Source organism: Formica exsecta, unplaced genomic scaffold (assembly GCF_003651465.1).
Source record: "Formica exsecta isolate Colony F162 unplaced genomic scaffold, ASM365146v1 scaffold385, whole genome shotgun sequence".
NCBI classification, from domain to species: domain Eukaryota; kingdom Metazoa; phylum Arthropoda; class Insecta; order Hymenoptera; family Formicidae; genus Formica; species Formica exsecta.
Window position 1 is genome coordinate 457,264 of NW_021851090.1, and position 22,733 is coordinate 479,996.

Here is a 22,733-nt window from a genome sequence, read left to right on the forward strand (position 1 = left end):
GGCACACACTTGCGGAAGAGCGAGGAAGTAGGTCAGTGGGCCAAGCGCCGGCTGCAGCGCGAGCTTCTCCGTATCGAACTGCATCCGCATCTGCGAGGGGGTGCTATGTCTCCCGATATGCACCCCAACGGATGACGCACAGGAGTCGTCGCGAGAGAAAAATCGCGAGCACTTAGTGTATTTATAAACAGCGAAGGCCGGACAAAAATTTTTCCGCGAGAGAACAACACGCGCGTCAATAAAATTACGTAAAAGTGACTATTATTTTTATCGGATTCTTTATTCCGGATGAAATGAATTTTTTAACCGATAATCTCATCCCCGTTTTATCTTCTTTATTTAATAAAATTTTAAACCCCTTTAGTATTTTTTTGTCGTTAAATTTAAATTGTCGTGACACTTGCAAAAGCGATAACGAGCTTGATCTCATTAAAAACCATGGATTAATGCTGTTTCAGCGGATAAAAGCTGAAAACGCACTGTACATCAGAGCTTTTGCGTTGCATGCACTGTGAATAATGTAAACTTTCATTGTACTGAATTTAGACAGTGTTACGATATATGCATCACAACAAGCGAAAATGGAGTGCCTTGTTTGCGATTTTTTTTATTGCTAGGCGCACATGGATAGCACTTTTATGCGTCTCTGGATGGAAATAAAACTCACTTACTGTTTGCAAGCGCACATATCAATGGGACGTGAACTCCACATTGTACCGCGAACATACACAAATGTAGAATGCAGATCCATCAAAAATTTATGTTTGCTCCGTTCAATTTCAGTCGCCCATACTTGGGCTCGTCCGTACGCGCTTGATTGATTTTTACTTATTGCTCGTAAATTCCCATCGCTCACGAGTCGTAAAAAGTATTCTCGCGATGTCATTTTTTTATTAGAAGATTTTCGTGCGAGTCTTTTATTTAAAGTCTTTTATTTATTTAGCATTGTCTTCTATTTAAAGAGAGAAATGATTTTTTAGATGTCATTTTATCTATTTTTGAAAAATTTCCTCACATTTTTTTTTGTTCGTTATCATTTTCATCACAAAGATGATTCGAAGATATAATTTTTTGTTTAGAAAGCAATTGGAATACTTTTTCAGCGCTTTCTCCCGACTATTTCGAACGAAAGTGGACATAGCCTTTCATTTGATTTGTTGTGGTCGTCATACGAATGTTGATCGATACGCGAATAAAAAAATAATACACGAATGGAGCGTTTTCGTTGTAAAATCGATACTGTTTGTATTTTCGAACGAATATCCGATTGAGAAAATGAGGGAGTCAAAGGTGCGGGACCGTGTATGGAAATTACCGCTGGAATGACGGAACCGGTCATTCAAGTGGTAAACTTTTTTCAAGCGGTCATAGAACTCGTCTTTTTACGGGTTTAATCGCTATTAATGTTGCAAATTATGAGAAAATGCCGACTTCTCGCATAATTTACTGTTTAAAAAACTGTTCTTACCTCCTTTTTCTATCCGGAATAATAGTTTTCTGAGTAGAGACATTTAAAGTATGGAAACTTTTTACATTAAACATTAAAGTGACCAGGCATATTCGTGTCGCCGATTGTAATGATTACGTTTGACGACATCGAGTTGAATGTTGCAGGCAAAAAACTAAGTTTACATCGAATTATTTAAACATATTACAAATATTATTATTATATTTATATATTATACACATTTTTGCACGCTACTCCTATTTCTTAAGAACAATCTCGTACGATTTTAGTAGAGGCTCTAATTTTAATTAATCAAAAAAAAAAAATTTTTTTTCTAAAAATTAACGCCGAAAGAGCGTTAAGGCAAATTATATACATGTTACAGAAATGATGTATAGATGTTCAAAACCGTTTATTAAATTCACAATGATCGTGTTTACGTCATGCTTGGATAGGATGCCAGTGCCAATGCGTGAGTATCGATACTTTCACCGTGAATCCGGCAACAGGAAACGTGAACGCGTGCACACGTGCGTCCGCACAGGTGAATCGCGTTTTCCGAGGCATCGGCTCACGCTGCTTTTGTACGCGCGCGAAGCCCTTGTGTTTCAAAGGCAAAAGTAAGTCGCATGCGACCGAAAAGATAAAAACACGGAAAGAAGATTGCGTAGACGTGTAATAGTAGATCTGCCATTGTACCGAGAATTAAGTGTACTTTACGCCAGTAATGTTCATCAAGACATGTTGTAAATGACGTTTCAGATTGATTTGAATTTCAAATGTGTATGCGTGGAATAATTATTCTTTTATCTAAAATTTAAACGAAATATTCATAAATTATGGAAAGAGGATTGGATATACATGAGAATTGGAATGAACGAGATCAAAGGAATATATTTTGAAATTTTCGTCATTTAAGTTCCACCATGGAATTTTGTATGTACAAGTTGTCTTATTTCATTCGGCTTTTTATTGGAATGGAAATTAAAACTCTGGGATACGATTTAATTTTACGTTTTCCAATACTCGCAGTTTGCCGAAGCAATACATCAATGTGTGTTACAATTTCTGTGAAATAATTAAATAGCTGTGGATGCGATGAATAAACTGCAAAGAGAATCTCAATTTCTATATTTTTTATTCGATTAATTAATTGATATGTCTGGCACGCACGATTTATTTTTATAATTCGCTTCATAAAATTGATTTTATCCTTCAATTATCATGCGATGTGTTTTAGCAATCATTAATGATTCGTTGTTGTTTATTAACTGTATCATATTGACGATGACAAGTTTATATAATTCGACTTTGCTATTCTTTGTTGTGTCGAGTAATAAAGTCGAATAATGCTGGTCATGTTCTTTTTAAGGTCGACTTCTCACAATGCGTGACTTATGTGCGAGTATTATTCTTATGAATTCTGATAATGAGTATCGAATTCATCAAGTCTAATCAAAAAGTCAGTTGAGATATCGTCAGTTGAATTGTGCTATACTTTATTGTTCTATTTTCACGATGCATTGTAGATGCAATGAATAGCTTTTTATATACTCAGCCCAATTTTATTTTATTTTCTTGCATCAAAGAATATAATTCGAAACGATAATAATCAGAGATTAATAATTGGCGATTATGTTGCGCAAGTAATTCTAGTAATCTGATACTTGTAATTTCAATTCTAAATGCTTTGTCTTCATATGATTCTAATTGCAATTTAACTCAGGAAAACATTTAGTCGAGAAAGTATTTTTACACACAGATAAAAGTTAATTTACGTAAAGGGAGAAGTACGCGAGAGTTCTTTAAAAGTCTCGTCGCTTGTCACGCGTTACGAGAATACCGTCTCTCCTTTATAAAACTCCGTGCGAAGCTTCGCGATTTTACTTTGTCGGGACAGAAAGCTCTTAGCGAACTTTTGACCGAAAACAGCTGCATTTCGACTCTTCAGTGACAATGGACGATCCCTCTTCGTGCTGCAGATATTATTTTCTCCTTTCCGAACGAAAGAACTATTCCGGAGAATGGCTTTACCGTTGGATGTTCCAGTTTCGCAGATCTATCGCGAATTATGAGATAGCGCGTTCTCGCTACGATCATCTTGTCTTGCAATCGTGTATCGCCGATAACTGTACGTGCCATTACAGTAGATTTTTTTTTTTTTATTTTTTGAAAATGAAACTCGTGAATTTCGATGAATTATTGACATTTCGGTTATTCAACCTCCGATTCTCCAACGAACATGACGGTTTTCCGAGACTACGGTACTATTATTTCGCGATTTTTGGTTTGGCAGCTCGCATATGAAATTCGGATAAACAATTAACGAGTGCGAACTGAATTTCGACGTGCGTATGCATAGCATGTTTTATGTATTATATTTTCGAATTCAAACAAAGTAATAATAATACGATAATAATTAGCAATGCGCTCGCAAAAAGCAGATTTTAGTTTATTATCATGAGAATTTATTATTCGTTACCAGTTATATATGCATTATGAACATTAAATTCTGATCCATATTTATATATACTGTTTGTCAATTCTTGTGCTCTTTTAATCAAAATATATTTTGCGATTATATAAATTTTTGATATAACACGTTGAATTTTATCAGCTATGACGAATACTTTCTTCGTCAACATATATTTTTAAAATGTAAAGAAACGGAGATTAATTATAATAATTAACGATACTATGCGATTGTTATGTTTCAGCACCATACGAAGGTGGAATATGGAAAGTAAGGGTTCATTTGCCGGAGCACTATCCTTTCAAATCCCCTTCGATTGGTTTCATGAACAAGGTCTACCATCCCAACATTGATGAAGTCTCAGGCACGGTGTGTCTAGATGTTATCAATCAGGCTTGGACTGCCCTTTACGGTACGTAAAATTACGCTCGACGAAATGCTTAAATAGCGCAAAGTTGCCGCGCAATTTTTGCTTGGCCGTCTACTTAACTGTTTCATAAGAAATAATTTAATCCAGACGTTACTTTGAGAGAGAATCACATTGTTTCTCTATGTATTCAGCGATATATATTTCTTTCTTATTTATAAATCGAGCTTGGCAACAGAAGTTAAAAATGATTTGTTTTTATCGAATGAAAAAAAGTTTATACAAAAAGATGAAGGATTATACTAACAGCGTGCTTTCTCATTGTTTCAGACCTGTCGAATATTTTTGAATCTTTTCTGCCTCAGTTGTTAACATATCCCAATCCAATTGATCCCCTGAACGGTGACGCTGCCGCGATGTATCTTCATAAACCAGAAGAGTACAAGAAGAAGGTAGCGGGTGAGTATACTACCGGTTTAATATCTTTCTTCCTAATAAAACGCGGTAGAATAAAATTGTGGATCATTATAAGACTTTAACGATCGCTGCTGATCAGAGTTTGCGTCTTTTTCTCAGAATAAAACTTCCTCTCGTTTCCGTATCGCGTATGCGCATGCTTTTAAAACATCGATATCTCGTTCGCATTGCAATTTCCCGTTCTTTTGATTTCTATCTCGACAGATTACGTCAGGAAGTACGCGACGGAGGAGGCGCTGAGGGACCAGGAGAACGGCGGCACCGGTAATGGGATGTCCTCCGATAGCGAGTCCTCGATGAGCGACTTCAGCGAGGACGAGGCGCAGGACATGGAGTTGTAACCAAATATATTACCATCCGTACCCATATCCTTAATCATCTCGATTCCCTGTAAGATCTCCGATCGGTCGTCCTACTACCAAATAGATGCTTACACCCGAGACTCCGAGCCTCACTTATGGTGACGGCGACGAGCCCTTATTACTTGTCGTTGCTCTCGTCGTCCGTCGCTCGTACGTAGCCGGCTCGCGTTCCTCAACAAACGAGACGGGGGGCGGGGGGGATTCCCAACTCTCTACGAGAGTGAAAGCAACAGAAGCGAACGAGGTAAAAACGGAGAATCGCATACGGGGTTGTGTACTACGCGCTCTTCTTACCGAGCGCATCGAAGAGTGTTTTCGATCACGATGGCCGATGTCTTTTACAATCGTCCGAATTCTCTTGAGTTGGTTCCGTCAATTGTTTATTGCGTTTGATTGCCACGATCATGATAACGATAACGCGTCTATCAGATAACGCGTAATCTGTTAGCATAAACGAAATTTTTAGTTTTTGCAACACAGAATCAATTCTCTCTTTCTCCGAGTGCGAGAGATAGAGAAAGTAAGGAAATGAAAAAGAGAGAAAAGAGAGAGAACCCGTTGCTCGGATGTACGGGTTATCTGCTGCCGGTTGAGATCCGCAATGTCGATTCTCGAAATTGCTCATATACAATACCTCGACAACTCTGGCATCGATCGGACGATGCGTCATCTACTGTATTTGTATCTACGATGTATTTCTGTGTGATTGAAAAACGACCGATACACTAACATTATCGACCAAGAATGACACAGGATACATTTGTCCGATTACGTCTCCCTCGTTTTTGAGATTCTCTCGCCCTTGTTCATTTCTCGTTTCTTCTTCCGAGTGCCGCAGCTGTGCTCATCGTTGTGATATTTGAAAACACGTTATCGAGAGAGAGAGATTAAATAAAGAAGCACCGGAGAAATGCGCCACGAAAAATTTTAATAACAAGATGATCGATTTGATTATATAGCGATCGCATCTTCTTCACGGCTAACGACTCCTTTGCTTCTATCTTAGACTGCATTAGCATCCATTTAAAAAGAAAAAAGTATATTTTCGCAAAAAAATTACTATTGATCATTATTTATTCTTCGCATTTTTTAAGCTTGAGAAATACGTTAAAGATTGCTTAAAGAAGAAAAAAATAAATTATCTTTGCAACATTTTTCTTTTTCCTCGCAATTGATAGATAAAAAAAAAGAAAAAAAAAATATTGGTGCGTATGTCAATTTTACGGTTCTCCGTTAAGGCAGGTCTTTTGTTTAAGCAACCAGTGAGACACATAAAATGCGATGGAGTATGGGTACTAGCACCGTCTTCCTTTATCCTGCCATCACCATTCCCAAACGTTTCCCTCGTAGGGCTTCGCATCAGCGACCGATCGCTACGTCGTCGTCGTCATCGTCGTCGTCGGCGGGGAAAAGATCGAATCTGCCACACAAACGGCCGCACGACTGTGACACGAACGATGTCAGGATAATGCAGCCGCCGTTCAAGACTGCGCGATCGTGGAATTATCCCGGGAGAATGAGTGCAAACGAGACTCTGAATACGTTTCAAGCATCCTCGGCGTCCTGTCTCGAACTGTGCGCATCGGGCGGGCAAAATGCAGAAGAGATGCAAACAAACGAATCTGCAGGACCATCTTCATCGATGTGTCCATTTTTTGGAAGTGAATTGTAGTAGATTGTAGTCGATCCCGATGGGTGCGGATCGGACGCGACTCAACGATCGCTCGCGAAAAATTTTAAGTCAATTTGTATTATTTTAATCTCATTGTTATTTGAATTATATTATAGATTTCATTATATAGATTAATGTTATTAATAGAAGGACGTATATATTAAATTAAATTGATTTGTTATAATGTTCTAAAGAATACTTTGCTTTCGGAACTGGAAACATCCTTGCGTTAAAGAAAAAAAAAAAAAAAGAAAATATCTATTTAATTGTCATTATTTCCATCTGCTATGCAGTTTACGTTTTACGTCGAACATTAGAACTAAAGGAAATGAAATCAAAGATCTCAGGGAATTTTTGTTTGGGAAACAAAAAATTTATGGTTGTAGCATCGCTGAGGTAAGGAAAACAACTATGTACGAGAGATGGAAAACACGTGAGGAAAAAACAAAATTTATTTTTTATGATTGACGATATATCAGCGAATTTTTGAATTTTCAAAAAGAACCAAGTAGAGTAAAGAATTGTGTCTGGCAGTATAGGAAAATTGTAAAAAAACACGAGAATATAAAATTGTACAAACTTTGATGCACAATAATCTTCGATCAATAGTATCTCGTTTCAAATTGATCTCCCTCCTTTGCATGATTTACGTGTATGCAATGCGATTACAACTATACGTAAGTATAGACATTATATTTCAGTGCCTTCTCAGGCAGAAAAGCGTGCCTTATTATATGGGTCTCCTGTGAAAAAAAATTGCATTGGAATATATGAGTGCATACGACGAGCATTTAACGCATTAACGAAACTGTGAAAAAAAATTGATTATTTTAAGAGCATTGCAACTAATATAATGTGTTTATAAGATGTTTACTTTCGAAATTAGAGATAAATGTGTTGAAAGCAATTTTTAGCTTCATACACACAATAATTTGATAATAATTGAAATGTGAACTGTGAAACATAAAACATAAAATGTGAAATGTAAAACATAATTGAACAAAAAAGAGAAAAATGTAAGGAAGCGTGAAAAACATTTTATTGATAAAATGATTGCCGATTTTCAGAATTTTGGTTAAATGACACACTTTTTAGTCGCTTTTCCTCTCTCTCTCTCTCTTTCTCTTTATCGAATTTCTATCTAATAATTCATATTTCACAATAATTACATTGTTTGCGCCAGCATATAGATCATAAATGCAGTAATTACAGCAATTAAATTAAAATGTATATAGTAAAATAAAAATTACAGTTTTTTAGTCAATATTGCGTATATTTGCAATTTCAGTACATAAAAAGCTTGCAGTCACAGCTTTGTTCATTGTGCCGATAAAGTTTATATTCAGATCTTTAATGTATTATGCAACAGTTGCGTTCATGTTTCTTCTTACAGAACGTTACGTTTTCTGTTTTCCATGACGAGAAGAATAATATTTATAATATAATTTACGTAAAAAAAAATATATATTTATCTTTAGCGTCATTACGATTATTTGAGATATATTTTTTCATTAACACATACACGCGGCCGGGTTCCTAACGAATTTGCTCTATATTTGCAAAATATACTGCAATTATATTCATTAGTTCAAAATAATTACTATAGAAATTAATTGAAATCAGATACAGTTTTTATATAATTTATTAGTCATTTTCGCTGTTTAACGTCTTCTTTTAATCCGTGCAATTATGTATAGTGCGATACCTTCTTTAAAAATTTCTCAATTGCTTTTCATTTTATACTTCTATATTATACATTATACTATTCGTCTATTGGCTTCACTAATATTTTAATGTCTTTTGAGACTCGGTGTGCAATCAACAAAATATATACATCACTTGAATATATGACAGAAATGTACAGCTTTTTATTATGTTCAGAATGAATACTTAACAAGATGAATTATCAGTCGTACTTATTGTTAGAGAAAAAAAGAACTCTGCTATTTTTTTATTCATACTGTATTTCTTCGCACACAAAAACGTGTCTCTTCTACTTTATTTTTATAAGTTAGCATAATAGCTTTATAACGCGCGCATTTCGCTAATATGACCGATTTCGTCGACAATATTACTTTTATATTTCGTCGATCGAGAACTAAAAATCATCATAGAATGTACGTTTTACATATTCGATTGAGTTTGAAGTCGTGCTCTCAGATCTCACATCGTTGCTAATTGTACATGTAACATATAGAATTATTGACTAGTTATACGCATAAATATATATATTATACATATAATTATCGATTATATTCGCATAACTCGTCGTTATGTATATGATTTTACTAACGAATTGTTTAATTAAGCGATAGAATAGTTTTAATAATCATTTTTTATTTTTTTTTCAAGTGTTGTTTGTTTTCCCTTGTGTCAACTCTGATAACTTGTCGCGTTTCATTTCACAACTATTGGTATTCTTTCTATTTTTGCTTCGCTCATTATTATGACAAAGATAAAGAATTTTTTACTGTGTATGTAAACCGATATTAGATTATCAAGTTAATGCTTAGATTAATAGTTACTAATATTTCGTTTTAATGAAAAGATCCATATTGCCTCTATTGTGTTCAAATTTTGTTGTAACATTAATAACGGCATATTTTTATACATATATTATAATGATATAATATAACGATATAATTGCATATTCTTTATCTCATCTAATTTCATCGCCATTTAATTTTTCCTTTGTGTAATTATACATATCAATTATTTTTATAATCATAAACAACCTTTTCATAGCTTATATCGATCTTTTAACTCTGTAGGATATGTCCAATGTTTTTTGAATACATGAATAATTGTACATTTAAAGGATGCAAAGGGGTCGTTACATACATAACAGGAAACATAATTTATAGTGATAATAAATTAAGCTCTAGAAAATTGAAACGAGAGAATTTGAAACTATGATTATTGTGATCGATTGGCTCTTTGCATATGTGTTTTTAGTATTGCACATGATGTAAATCTTATTCGCGAAAATGTGTAAATATATTTACGGATGACAATTTTCCGATATAGAGAGCAGCCGGCGACGAGCGATGCCACGTATTTGCCAAAGTTATGTCAATAATTCGTAATCGAAGGGCGAGGAATTTATTTTGCTCGATTCAGTTTAAACATCTGACAAATATACATATATATACAGTGTGAAAGACGTTAAATATTAGAATTATCAAAAAATTTTGCGCTATGATATAGCCTATATTGTCAACGATTTTTGTGAGGATTATATTTGGAGTTGCAACTTCAATATAAAAAAAAAGGAAGGAAAAAATATATTCGATGTCGGAGATAGAATAGTCGGGTTTTCCACTGTACGATATTTAATTCAGTGTAACGTTCTTTTTTAAATTTTGAAATAATGTAGGGGGATAGAGATCGATAGAGCGCTTATCAAAGAAACTCCTTTTAACATGACTAAATATCAAGTATTCGTTCAAGACTCCATTACGTCGTGAATAAAAAAAGGATAAATGAACGACCGTTATACTCGTGTTCCACCGGCGGAACACGTTTCTTGATTTGACGTTTCTTGTTTGCTTTGCAAAATATTTATGCTGAATTCGATGATTGAGAGGAAATGTTCCTCTCCGCTTTAGATATTTTTCATCGGTGGACAAGGAAACAGCAATATTTTTGCTACTTATATCTCGTAATTATATATCTCATCAATGTTATCAAGCGTGCCTACGATAGCACGAGCGTCAGACGCGTTTGCAATAATGGTTGATTAAAGTTGTAATAAAGATGATACAATCGTTATATTAAACCGATCGTATACGATCGAAACTAGTCGTCCGACAACGACACGATGCAGTTATACTCTCTCGCGGAATATATTTATCACTTGGCAAATTATTTACTGTTCGCGACCATAATTGCGATTCATTTCTCTCTATTCTATTCAGCCAAAAATGGGACTGCACAAATCCAATTCTCTAATCTCCCGAGTTAGATTCAGCGATAAGAGAATGATCTAGCCGTACGTATTTGCAAATTAGACAGTGGACGCCGACATTGTCATGAATCGATAGCGAGATAATCGAGCAGCATGGAAAATACGAGTAAAAAGGAAAAACAATTGGTTTAGCAATTTAAATGCATTTCAATATCATGTTTGATTATTTTTTCGTATCTGGTATTATGAATCTGAAGCAACTATAATCTCGTATAATATTTTGTTATTTCCGTCGAATTTTTTTAAGTGTTGAATATTATGGCTTTGGTAATATGCTATTGCTTTGAGCAATATCGGCGTTCGCGATGCAATGGGGACGATTTTCACGTGAGTTGTTACAGTTTTACATTACTCATCGATTGTGCGAAAATATACCTAAACAGTTTCCACATAAATAAGCGAGACCACTATCGAGACAACATTTTTTACGACGTTTAAGAGAAATAAATAATCGCGATGAATTTTACACTTGCATTAAGAGGGAAAATTATTTCGCTGCGAAGAGGCAAAATCGCGGATGGGAGGACAAAAAGAACAAAAAGTTTACGCTCGCTTATATATCTGGAAATGATAAGAACTTAATATTTCAACTATATGGTGATGACAAACTGATGAGGCGGAAGCATAATTACAGGACGGGATACTTTCTTGGCGGTCCGCACTGCAACGTGTATTTTTTGTCTAATTAGGGAAACAGGAATATAATAAGAATTATAATCAAGTGTGTTCATGAAAATTATATTACACGCAGATATATAAGAACATTATTAAAGTGATACATTGGCTAACGAAACATAAACCGAATTAAATAATGAAAACGAAATTTGCTATATCATTATAAAATTAAATTTATTTGATAAAATTATGGTATAAAATATTACACATATTTGGTATTTAGATCAGATATATTTTATTACAATTATTGTACAATTTTGTGTAAGAACGTCGTTTGGTGCGCGCTGCAAAGAATTTAGAAGATTGAAGGATTTCAACAATGTTCGCGATCCTCTAATCAATCGCTTACAGTGAGACGGATTCTTTTGATATAGATCTCGATATCGCTGGTAGCACACAAATCCTTTTCAAACGTATCATATGTAGCGACGTAATAAAAAGTTAAGGAGTTGTACTAATTCGTAGTAGTGACGACGATCGTCATTAACTCTGCAGTAACGTTACATTTTCCCCAGTGGTTCCTAGTCACTGCCATAGCTATTGACGACGATATCGTGAAGAGCGTGACCGGAGAGCTGCTAAAGAAAATTTTTGCCGAATCGAGAAAAAAAAAAGAATAAAAAAGTATATCTCGTTATGTGTTCGAGTTATTAGCTGTTAAAAGCTCTCGAGGAAAAAAAAAAAATTGGCACAAAGACTGTTGTACTGCAGGGTTTACGGGGAATCGACGAGATATCCGTTAATTATCATTGGCAAAGTAAAGCTTTATAAACTAACGTAGTGATGATGACGATGACGATGGAGTTTGGAACACTTGTTCGAAGGATTTGTTCGGGAACCGTTTCTATGTTCCATGTACAATCGTGAAGATCGAATTATTGGTGTCTGTAGAGGTACATATATTTTCTTACGGTATATATATGGTAATTAGCGCTGCTTCGGCTCGTGAAGGACCCGCTACCCTTGAATTGGTCGTAATGAATCGAAGAAAGCGAGATTTCAGAAATGGTTATATTAGCATTTTGTAAAGCAATGTATAAAATAAAACCGTTTAATAGACGTTTTGTTCCATAATACTTAGCATTTTCGTCGCAGTATGCTCAAAAGTTTTGTGAAACAATGAAGTTTAAATTTGCATTTCTAACAAATTGGAATAATTTAAACAGAAATACATAATGTATTTTTACTAAAGTTTCACAAGACATACATGTGGAAGATTACAAAAATAAAATATTTAAACAATACACGGTCCAAAAATATGGTACAAATAAAGTAGATATTTTAAAAATTAATTTTACCCAACATTTAATAAAAATTTGAATTCTATATTTAACATGAAATATATTCTTTAATTAGTGGGATTAAGAAAGCATTATTTTTGAAAAAGAAGTCTTATATAAATATTAATAAACATGCAAATTTCCATTGTGATGCAATAATACCAAGCATAGGTTTATCTTTTTGTCGAAACTAGAAAAAAAAAATGATTCATTTTTTGGATTATTAAGCTTCATACAGATCCAGTGAAATAATTCTAAAGGACAAATTTAAGGGAACGGGCGCCTCAAAGCTAGATGTAAAATTTTCTTAGGTACCTATTGTTTCGATGTATGAATCGTCTATGTAAGATGCTGGTACTGTTAGAAACAAAAATGTGGCGACGACGAGTATGCCGAGAGAATAGAATCTATCTCGAATAATCCGGCCTTTCCGAAAAAAAAAAAGACAAGGATGAGACAAAAACAATTCGACGATCTGGCGTGTAACAGACAGATCGTTTTAACAGACAGATTTCCCAAATCTGACCAATCACACAGAACGTCTTTCTAGTGTTAACACATGACGATGATTACGAACTCGCTGAAAATCCACGTTTTCATGGTTCATGAACACAATAAAACAATGACAAACAATGAACATTACGCTATTACAAATATTTATTATATATAAATAAGATATAACAAATATAAATATATATATAAATATATTATATTGAATTAACGATGATTGAACAAGATGCAATTTTTTGGTACAATAAAATGAAAAGAACCAATATTGTCCGAGTGTTATTTAAGAATCCACACATGTACATGTTACATTGATTATATTACATTTGATATGTTTATAATAATTTTTCTTTTATAATTTTTGTGTATTTATACATGTGTACATATTTCACTGTTATTATAGACCAATCTTCTTTAATTTAGGAATTATGGTAAAATCATTTTGATATTTTTGTATTTTTAATTTTAATTAATTTCCAGATACGATATATTTATTCACGGAATTAATTACGATACGACTTAAAATAATTTATATGGTAAAGTATTGTACAATGATTGTGAAACATATCCCTATATATATGCGTATTTATCCTTATTGTATATAATCTCTATTCTAAAGATCTCTATATTATCGACGAGTATTCATTTACGTGTGATGTTTCTATCAATTGTATTTGTCATTCATATACTATTCAAGTTTAGAAATGCGCAATTCATGTGTACACACAATCCCTTCTTTTATATAATTATTATTCTTATATATTCATAAGGAAAATTTTTTTTAAATAATCGTTCGTTTTTCATATTTGGCATATTTTTATTCAAGTAAATATATGTTTTATACGCTGTTTATTTCCAATGTTTACATCAGGCATCTCGAAACTGATTTTCACTTATATAACATACGCGAGCGATTATTCCGCTGACATATCCGTGATTTATCAGTCATCACGATTGCGAATCAAAATTGACCGGCGGAACGTATCGTGCGCTCAGTAACCGACAGATAAATTCGCGGCGCGCATCTCGCGTTGCGCGCGCGCGCGGCGGTAGTGGTAGTGTAGTGAAGTGAGGTACTGATACTGATGGTCATTAGCGTTACGTTAGTCGTGTCGGGACCACCGAGCGGTGCGGATGTTGTATCATACGTCGTGCGTGTCAACATTATTGTTTCGATCGCGTACGTGCCAGTGACACTTGGCGGTTGCTGCCCGCGGAGAGAGACATGCAGGATCGACGCTGAGAGATACATATATGCATAAACACGTCACGATACGTCACAGTATGTAAATCCACCGTGTCCGATCGCCGATTGTCGCCGTTGACTTATCGCACGCACGTACTCACGCACGCACGCACTTTCCCGCGCGTACACGTATTATACGAAAAAAAAAAAAAAAAAAATTATTTACACACATACACGTACGTATATCCATTACAATCGATCGCCGGATCGCTTGTAGGCGAGTGCCTGTCCACCCAGCCTTCGAGACCGATCATCGACCGACCGATCACCCGCCTGTCTGCCCGTCGACGTCGTCGTTCCCCCCGCGAATAGGAGCTGCATCTCCTCGGCACGAATATCAAGGGACGGAAGTGCACCGGCGTTTTCACTCGTACGTGCATACGAGCCGAACGGGCTGTGCGACGTATCGGACTTTTGTTCCGGGAGCGATCTCGATTCATCGACAGCGCGCGGAGCTGGGCGAGGAGCCTGCGGCCGTCGCCGCCGCCGCCACCGCGAGGAAGTGAGTAAACATTTTTTTTTTTTTTTTTTTTTTTTTTTTTTTTTTTTTTTTTTTTTTTCGCGCTCTCGTTGCTCGTCGTTCGCGGCGAGAGATACGCGGCCCGCTGAGAACTGCAGTCCTTGACTTCCGTAAATCGATTTTGCTCGCGCGTTTCGCGTCTTCGAGAACGCCGAGTCGAGATTATCACTCGTTTCTTTCCTGCGATATACGCGAATGTAAGCGGAAGTGGCGGAGGAGGCTTGAAATTTGCGGCGAATATTTTTACGCGGGCGTATACGTCTCGCGGACGTTTTATTTAAGCTATCCGACGAGGAAGATGCTGTGTGTTTTTTTACTCGGAGGCTGTTAAATCTCACGGTGCTTTTCGATTATGATTATTCCTATCGATAATGAGATACGCGCTTTCGTCGGCCTGCTTCTTGCTTGATTGAGCGAAGACGCATGGAACTTCGAATAGGATCTTCTCATTCTATGCGAGTTTCTTATTAACGCGCGGAATGCAATTACACGGATGAAAGATCGGATCTTGATTATTTATCCGTGGCAGAGAAGGCATCTTTCCGCAACGCGGGTTCATTCTTTTTCTCTTTCTCTCTCTATCTCTCTTTCTCTCATTTTTATTTTTAAACCATTATAGATACGGTTGCTTTTTTTTTTTTTTTCTTCTTCTTTCTTTTCCTCGCGCGCGCTCTCGTTGCTCGTCGTTCGCGGCGAGAGATACGCGGCCCGCTGAGAACTGCAGTCCTTGACTTCCGTAAATCGATTTTGCTCGCGCGTTTCGCGTCTTCGAGAACGCCGAGTCGAGATTATCACTCGTTTCTTTCCTGCGATATACGCGAATGTAAGCGGAAGTGGCGGAGGAGGCTTGAAATTTGCGGCGAATATTTTTACGCGGGCGTATACGTCTCGCGGACGTTTTATTTAAGCTATCCGACGAGGAAGATGCTGTGTGTTTTTTTACTCGGAGGCTGTTAAATCGCACGGTGATTATGATTATTCCTATCGATAATGAGATACGCGCTTTCGTCGGCCTGCTTCTTGCTTGATTGAGCGAAGACGCATGGAACTTCGAATAGGATCTTCTCATTCTATGCGAGTTTCTTATTAACGCGCGGAATGCAATTACACGGATGAAAGATCGGATCTTGATTATTTATCCGTGGCAGAGAAGGCATCTTTCCGCAACGCGGGTTCATTCTTTTTCTCTTTCTCTCTCTATCTCTCTTTCTCTCATTTTTATTTTTAAACCATTATAGATACGGTTGCCTTTCTAGCCATAGAAACCGAAATGTTCGTTTTGTAAGATGAATGGAAATGTCAAAGTGCCACAATCGGCGTGATGAAATTAATATTTTTTAAAATTTAATGTAGTATTTCAAATTTTTTGCCAAAATGAACGACTGTTTTTATGTCAGTATTTTTATCCTTGAAAAAAATATGGATATTAATTTGTAGAGTTTTTTAATTTTCAAATAGAATTTAGTAATGCGTGTCTCTTGATTAAAATGAGGAAATAATCATGAAATGTCTTTTATATAACAGATTTAATCTTTGAAATTAAAGTTTGATGAGAAGAGGAAAGAGAGGATAGGGAGAATGGTATTTCAAGTGTGCATTTCCGACTTTTCATGTTTATCGATAGTATTTTCGGCATGCTCATTATCACGTACGTGATTCGTGAGCACGTATAACAGCTCGAATTTGACACGTATGTGAAATCTTAGTCTGCAAGTGTAGTAAAAAAATATTTATGTTTCATATTCAGCGCTGGATGCGTAATTGTGGGTTTCGTTGATATACTAGCTCTCTTGCGCATGTATGTGCTAGCTTTCCTGATAACACGTCAATGAAAACTAGTTGATCAGGCAGTCATATTTAGTGCTGAAAAAAACGGTGTAAAGTTTTCTTTATTGTTTTTCGAAAACTAAAAATCGAAACATTGACAAAAGCATGCAAAATTTGGTATCATTTATTAAATAATATATAAAATTACATTTAGTAAATATAAATAAAGCGACAGTATAATTAAATTATGCTATATAATTAAATTAAATATTACTTTTATTTGATAAAATTTGAAAATCTTGTGACGTAATCGTGTCTGACAATGAGATACGTGTGTGTTTCAATCTAAAATCTTGAGAACACGCATCGCATCAATTACGTGATTATCCTTACTCATTACAATACTAAATTAGCTGATTTTAACAGAGATAATGTTACGTCTTTGTGGATGATATAATTCTCATTTTTATATTACACGCAAGTTACAGTATATATTTAATATATTTAATTAATTGAGATATTTGTATAAAAAAATAGCAATGTTTCTTTGAAAAAATATATATTTTATATTTTTTATAAATTAATGAAAAACATGATTAGAAAGAAGAAACTTGATATTACAAAAGTAAATCGTATATATTGCAACCTTTTTCAAATATTTTCTTGCAATAGAATTTTCCTCGAATGAAAGAGGCTGTATCGAAGGATACAGACATATACTTATCTCACTTCTGCATGATTATTTTGATTTCTGGCGTCTTCGAGTATCGATTGAACGTATATCCGGAACGACGGTTCGACGGGTTTTCATCATGACACGGAGTTCTCCGTAAAACGGATATAATACTTCATTGGCGACTGGTATGAGTCAAACTTGTTCGATAGATTCCTCCTACTCTCTCCCCCTCCCCTCTCCCCACAAGGTTTAATGACATCACGAGCGAATAGCGCGTTGCTTCCTCCTTTACATATCCAGGTTCAGATAAGATGAGAGTAACGTAAGAATGTTTTAGTTAAACATCTTGCGAGAAAATCGATTAATTATTAAGTAAATATTATTATCACATAATCAATATTACGGAGTTCTCCGTAAAACGGATATAATACTTCATTGGCGACTGGTATGGGTCAAACTTGTTCGATAGATTCCTCCTACTCTCTCTCCCCCTCCCCTCTCCCCACAAGGTTTAATGACATCACGAGCGAATAGCGCGTTGCTTCCTCCTTTACATATCCAGGTTCAGATAAGATGAGAGTAACGTAAGAATGTTTTAGTTAAACATCTTGCGAGAAAATCGATTAATTATTAAGTAAATATTATTATCACATAATCAATATTAGTATCAAATCACTAAAAAAATAGCTTCTTTTTTTATTTAACTGAATACTATGTTTTCATAAAAATTTTATTTTCTTAGATAAAATTTAATTATATCGTATCAATTAATTATTTTTACGATATTTTTGTGCTATAAATATTATTTTTATGATTGCGTTATAATAATAAATCTATTGCAATTATTATAATTGCAGAAAAAGATGTAAATCAATTTTAGAAAAACATAATTTTAATGTAATATTCTGCGACGCAACTGCCACTTAAAATACATAAGTTTATTTGCGTCGTGTGTGCAATTTTATGAACGAGGAAATAATGCGCGAAATGCAATGTAAAAGGTGTAATTTATAAAAAGCTAAATAATTTTAATATATTTTATCACTCGAGAATATTTTTAGCGTGACACACATTCATATGTTATGGTTTCAAGGTTGTTTTTACTTCAAGGATGATAGTCTCAAATGGAAAGAATATCACACCGTACGAAAAAATATATCTCGTTTAAGGAATACAAAATTAACTTTTTCAAAAGTCATCAGGCACACGCTTCGGTATCTTTTCTCTATCGACATTTTTAATGTCATAACGTGGAAATATTTTCAGTTATTTGCTCGAAGCGAATAATCTCAAAGATATACCTGAAGAAATAAGAAAAGCGAGTTTTTTTCGATGTATGCACGTAATTATCCTTGTCAATATGCATAATGTATTCGGATGCATAATGCATCGGATTTGATGTTTGTGATATTGATATTTTTAACTCGATGTGAAATAAATTATTCGCGCAAAAATTAATTATAAATATATTTCGATTGTGTCGATCTCTTTTAGGAATCCCGATGGAGAGAAACGTATTAAACGATCCCGGTGATCGTCGCGAGGATGAAACTGCCGATCTTGTAACGCGAACGCGATTGTGACATTCCGTTGCTCCGCTCTGTGAAAGAGTCTGGGTTGCGTAATTCATGAAAACCCGATATCTCTCTCTCTCTCTCTCTGCGTGAAATCGAACACCGCGCATGGCTTTTGGGAGCACAACCGGCAATCCGAGGTCAAGGTGCGTTGTGGGCCGTAATAATGCGTCAGGTTAAACCTCAGCCTCGGTTGGCGCGTTGCATATAAACCATGAGATGTAAACTCGTCGCACTTGTCGCGACACGACGTAAACCAGTTCCATTCCGGAAAAAAAATCCAAAAAACTAGTCGCGAGTATCGTATATCATATGAAAAGTATATACTTAAAATTACTTGTAATGTGTGTTGATAAAAACTATCATTAATTCATTCAATATTTTAATTTTTAATAATTCGCCGATCTTCATCACTCAAAAAAGTGGTATTGCAACTACAGCAAAAATTTTCTGGGTGCGCAAAATTAACTGAGGTACATAAATGATTAGCAAATACTGTGATATCGCATATGTTTCGCAGTTAATCAATCTAAGTGACAGAGACAGAATTTATATCTGAACTGTTTGTGAAATTTAGAAAGAATGTTTTTCTGTGGCGCCTATCCATGTTAAGGCCAATCATACTTGTTATAAAGTGTGGCTGTGGTACACAGAAAAAATTAGCGGCAAGAAACAAATGAATATATAATCCTCACATCTAACATATTTGTATAACGCGCCCAATCTATCTAGCTCTTTTAAACAATTTCTCTCAATTTTTCGATGCTGCAGTTATAATTGGCAGTTATATTTCTCACAAAGATCGTTCTAGCTGTAGTATCGAAACTCATATTTATCCAATGCAGTGATTAACATTTGGCAATGGGACCTAAATTTTCTAGAAGATATTATTAGAATATTGCTGCTATAAATTCTATATGTAACAGACAATATTCTAACAGATACAAAAAATAGCGATAAATTTTAGTTGTGACACCTAGAAATCTACCTATATCAGCAAGACATTTTTTTGAGTGCATAAAAAGCAAAACATTTAATTATGACAGTTTTGCCGACAGCTCCTCTAATTATTTAATAGCTGTTTATTTCCTTTAAGCGAATCTCTCGATCGAACGCTTTCAGACTTGTGATACTTGATGAAAAAATTGCATTTGCTATCTTCCTTGTTAATATACGTTCTGCGCTATCGCTAAAAATATGGAGCTTCTTTTATGATAATACGGAAACTATATTAGAAGAATTACACGATTACGTCGACACGATGATTCTTGCAGACACTGTATATGTACAATAATAACATACTATGTGTGTGTTTGGGATCGTATTAAATGTCGCCGTTTAATAGCAGCGTTTTGTTCAGCGAATAACGGTAGAGTGGATAGAATTGCATATCCCGTCTTGCCGCGATGCAACGATACGGTTTCATTAGACGATATTGATAGTCAATTGGCAGTTTATTGTCCGACGGTTGTATTGTTGGGTGCGAAAACGAAGCAAACATCTTAGCTGGCTTTTTCGTTGCATTATACAATTGGTATAACCATTGATATTTTTGTGAATATCGCATAAACACGAAGAATTAATATTGATGCTTTTGAATGGGAAATCTCTGTATGAAAACCGATCAACACGTATTTATTTTAATATTTAATACGAATTAAAGATTAAGATTTCAAAAGAAAAAAAAATGGATTTTTGATAAATGTGTTGAAATCCAGTTTATAGTAATAATTAGTAACGCAATATCATCGCAGAGTAGCTTAATAATATTGTAATATATAATTGAATAACGTGAAAGAATGTTATGTAAAATTATAATTTGATAATGCTATTCATTATTAGAGAAATTAAAATAAAAACATATTTTTCATATTGTATATATTTCCTAGATATATAAAAAAAAGCGGAAATTTTATGGAAAGAATTTTTGTTGAAGCAAACAATAGAGTATATGATATCGTCGGAAGTGAAGGGATTCTCGTTGTATCATGCGATACGTGTAATATCATCTGCACGTGGCAGCTATTGTTTTAAAAATATTTTAATGCCCGTGCAATGCAGAATCTTTAATGATAACTTTGTTACGCAGTAGAAGATAGAATCACGCATTGCATGGCGTAATTATCAATAATGAGATGCTTTAATAATTTATCTCGCATAATCACATTCTAGTATATATGTAGTAATAGACCGCAGAATTATCTAAAAAAAACTTATTGCGACGTTTTGCGATTTGTTATATATGGTACTATTTTTTAAATGTATTCTATCTCTTGATAAAAGCCAACACACATTCGCTGTTTATTCTTCATATTTTTTTTTGCATAAATTGGAAGTTAAACTTGTATAATAATAGCAAGATTCATTTATTGTTTGACTGAAACTCATCCGCAGGGAGACACGCATGTAATTCCTTGTTGTGTTTCCTTGTAGCTTTTCTATGAATGAGATCCAAAAATAGCATGTTGTATGTCTGTGAATGAGGTAACCGCGGGATAAGTGTGTCTTTACATAAAAGCAATCGATCGTTTTTTTTTTTTTTTTTTTTGTAAGAATTGAACATATTGTGTTTTAAAAATATACGTTGGTTACTTCCATTGAATTTTTAGAATTTCAAGTTGAAATATATTTTACACGATGGGATCTTACCTTTTAATAACATGAATAAAATTATATTTATATGCATTCAAAAATCATTAAAGAAATTAAATCATTAATCATATCATTAAAGATAAATATAATATCTAAAGCCCGGATGTATATATATATAAAAATCTCAGAAATTAAAAAGAATTTACAATAATAAAATAATAAATAGTTATATTGATAATTTTCTTATCATTTTTTCTGTGTAATTATAGTTGCATTTTGTTCACGTCGAATGATTGTTTATACACATACAGTATCAAGACTTATTTAATCGATTTTTTCTGTAAAAGCGAACTTGGCCGATGGTCGTGCCTGTAATTATGGTTGTTTACATGGACGCTAAGGTTAAGGGTCAATTTAATTTAAAGGGTAGAGTTCGGATAAAATCTCTCTCCGTTTGAAGACAATCGATCGAACTAAATAAATTTATTAAGAAGCTGTACTTCACGATTTGTCGGTGGATTATTTCCAGGCAATTGCGACACTGATAGGATTTCACATAAGATGGTCTTAGTTTTTGATGAATCGGGAAGATTTAATTTTGCAGATAATTAAAGACTTGATAATTATAGATAATTGAAGATCTTGCAGTTTAATTAAAGACTTTTAAAAGGCAATTATAAAAATTGATATTAAGATCTTTATTTTGCGTTGAGTGGATGGCCCGATATTCGAAATATTATTTATCTGATATAAAACTCGCGTTTTACAGAAACATGGGATAAAAATCCGATATATAGATGTTTGCGTACGTAGCGCACATATTAAAATACTTGTCATAAATTTAAAGATATGAAGTTTTAGATACGAAGAAAATTAACATAACTGTCACGGGAAATGAATGGCTTTTAATCACTAATACACACGGTAATGTCGGAATGTATCTCGTGCGATTGATATCTATTCCGTGGAAAATATTTTTGCTTACATTGACGAGAGAGGAAAGAAAAAATCTCACGACTCGTTTGCCGTCTTGTCTCGGATCTCTTAGATAGATAACATCATGTAGCAATTTGCAGTGGCACCATTGAGCAATTAAGTCTCGTTCTTCTATTGCATTTATATTGCGGTTCA

At 34.6% G+C, this 22,733-nt stretch overlaps 2 protein-coding genes across 4 annotated transcripts in view; both read left to right on the forward strand.

Annotated features, from left to right (window-relative positions):
* The window catches only part of LOC115239541 (ubiquitin-conjugating enzyme E2 H), a 37,942-nt gene extending 24,778 nt beyond the window's left edge, over positions 1–13,164 (forward strand). For all 3 annotated transcript variants that reach the window (XM_029814119.1, XM_029814120.1, XM_029814121.1), the window contains exons 4-6: positions 4,165–4,332; positions 4,618–4,746; positions 4,969–13,164. In XM_029814119.1, the coding sequence (XP_029669979.1) occupies positions 4,165–4,332; positions 4,618–4,746; positions 4,969–5,105 (434 nt within the window). In that variant the 3' untranslated portion in view covers positions 5,106–13,164. The remainder of the gene's footprint in view (positions 1–4,164; positions 4,333–4,617; positions 4,747–4,968) is intronic.
* A 1,047-nt stretch (positions 13,165–14,211) lies between these two features.
* The window catches only part of LOC115239539 (inositol 1,4,5-trisphosphate receptor), a 61,240-nt gene continuing 52,718 nt past the window's right edge, over positions 14,212–22,733 (forward strand). The window contains exon 1 of the mRNA XM_029814118.1: positions 14,212–14,509. The gene's annotated coding sequence lies outside the window, so the exon portion shown is untranslated. The remainder of the gene's footprint in view (positions 14,510–22,733) is intronic.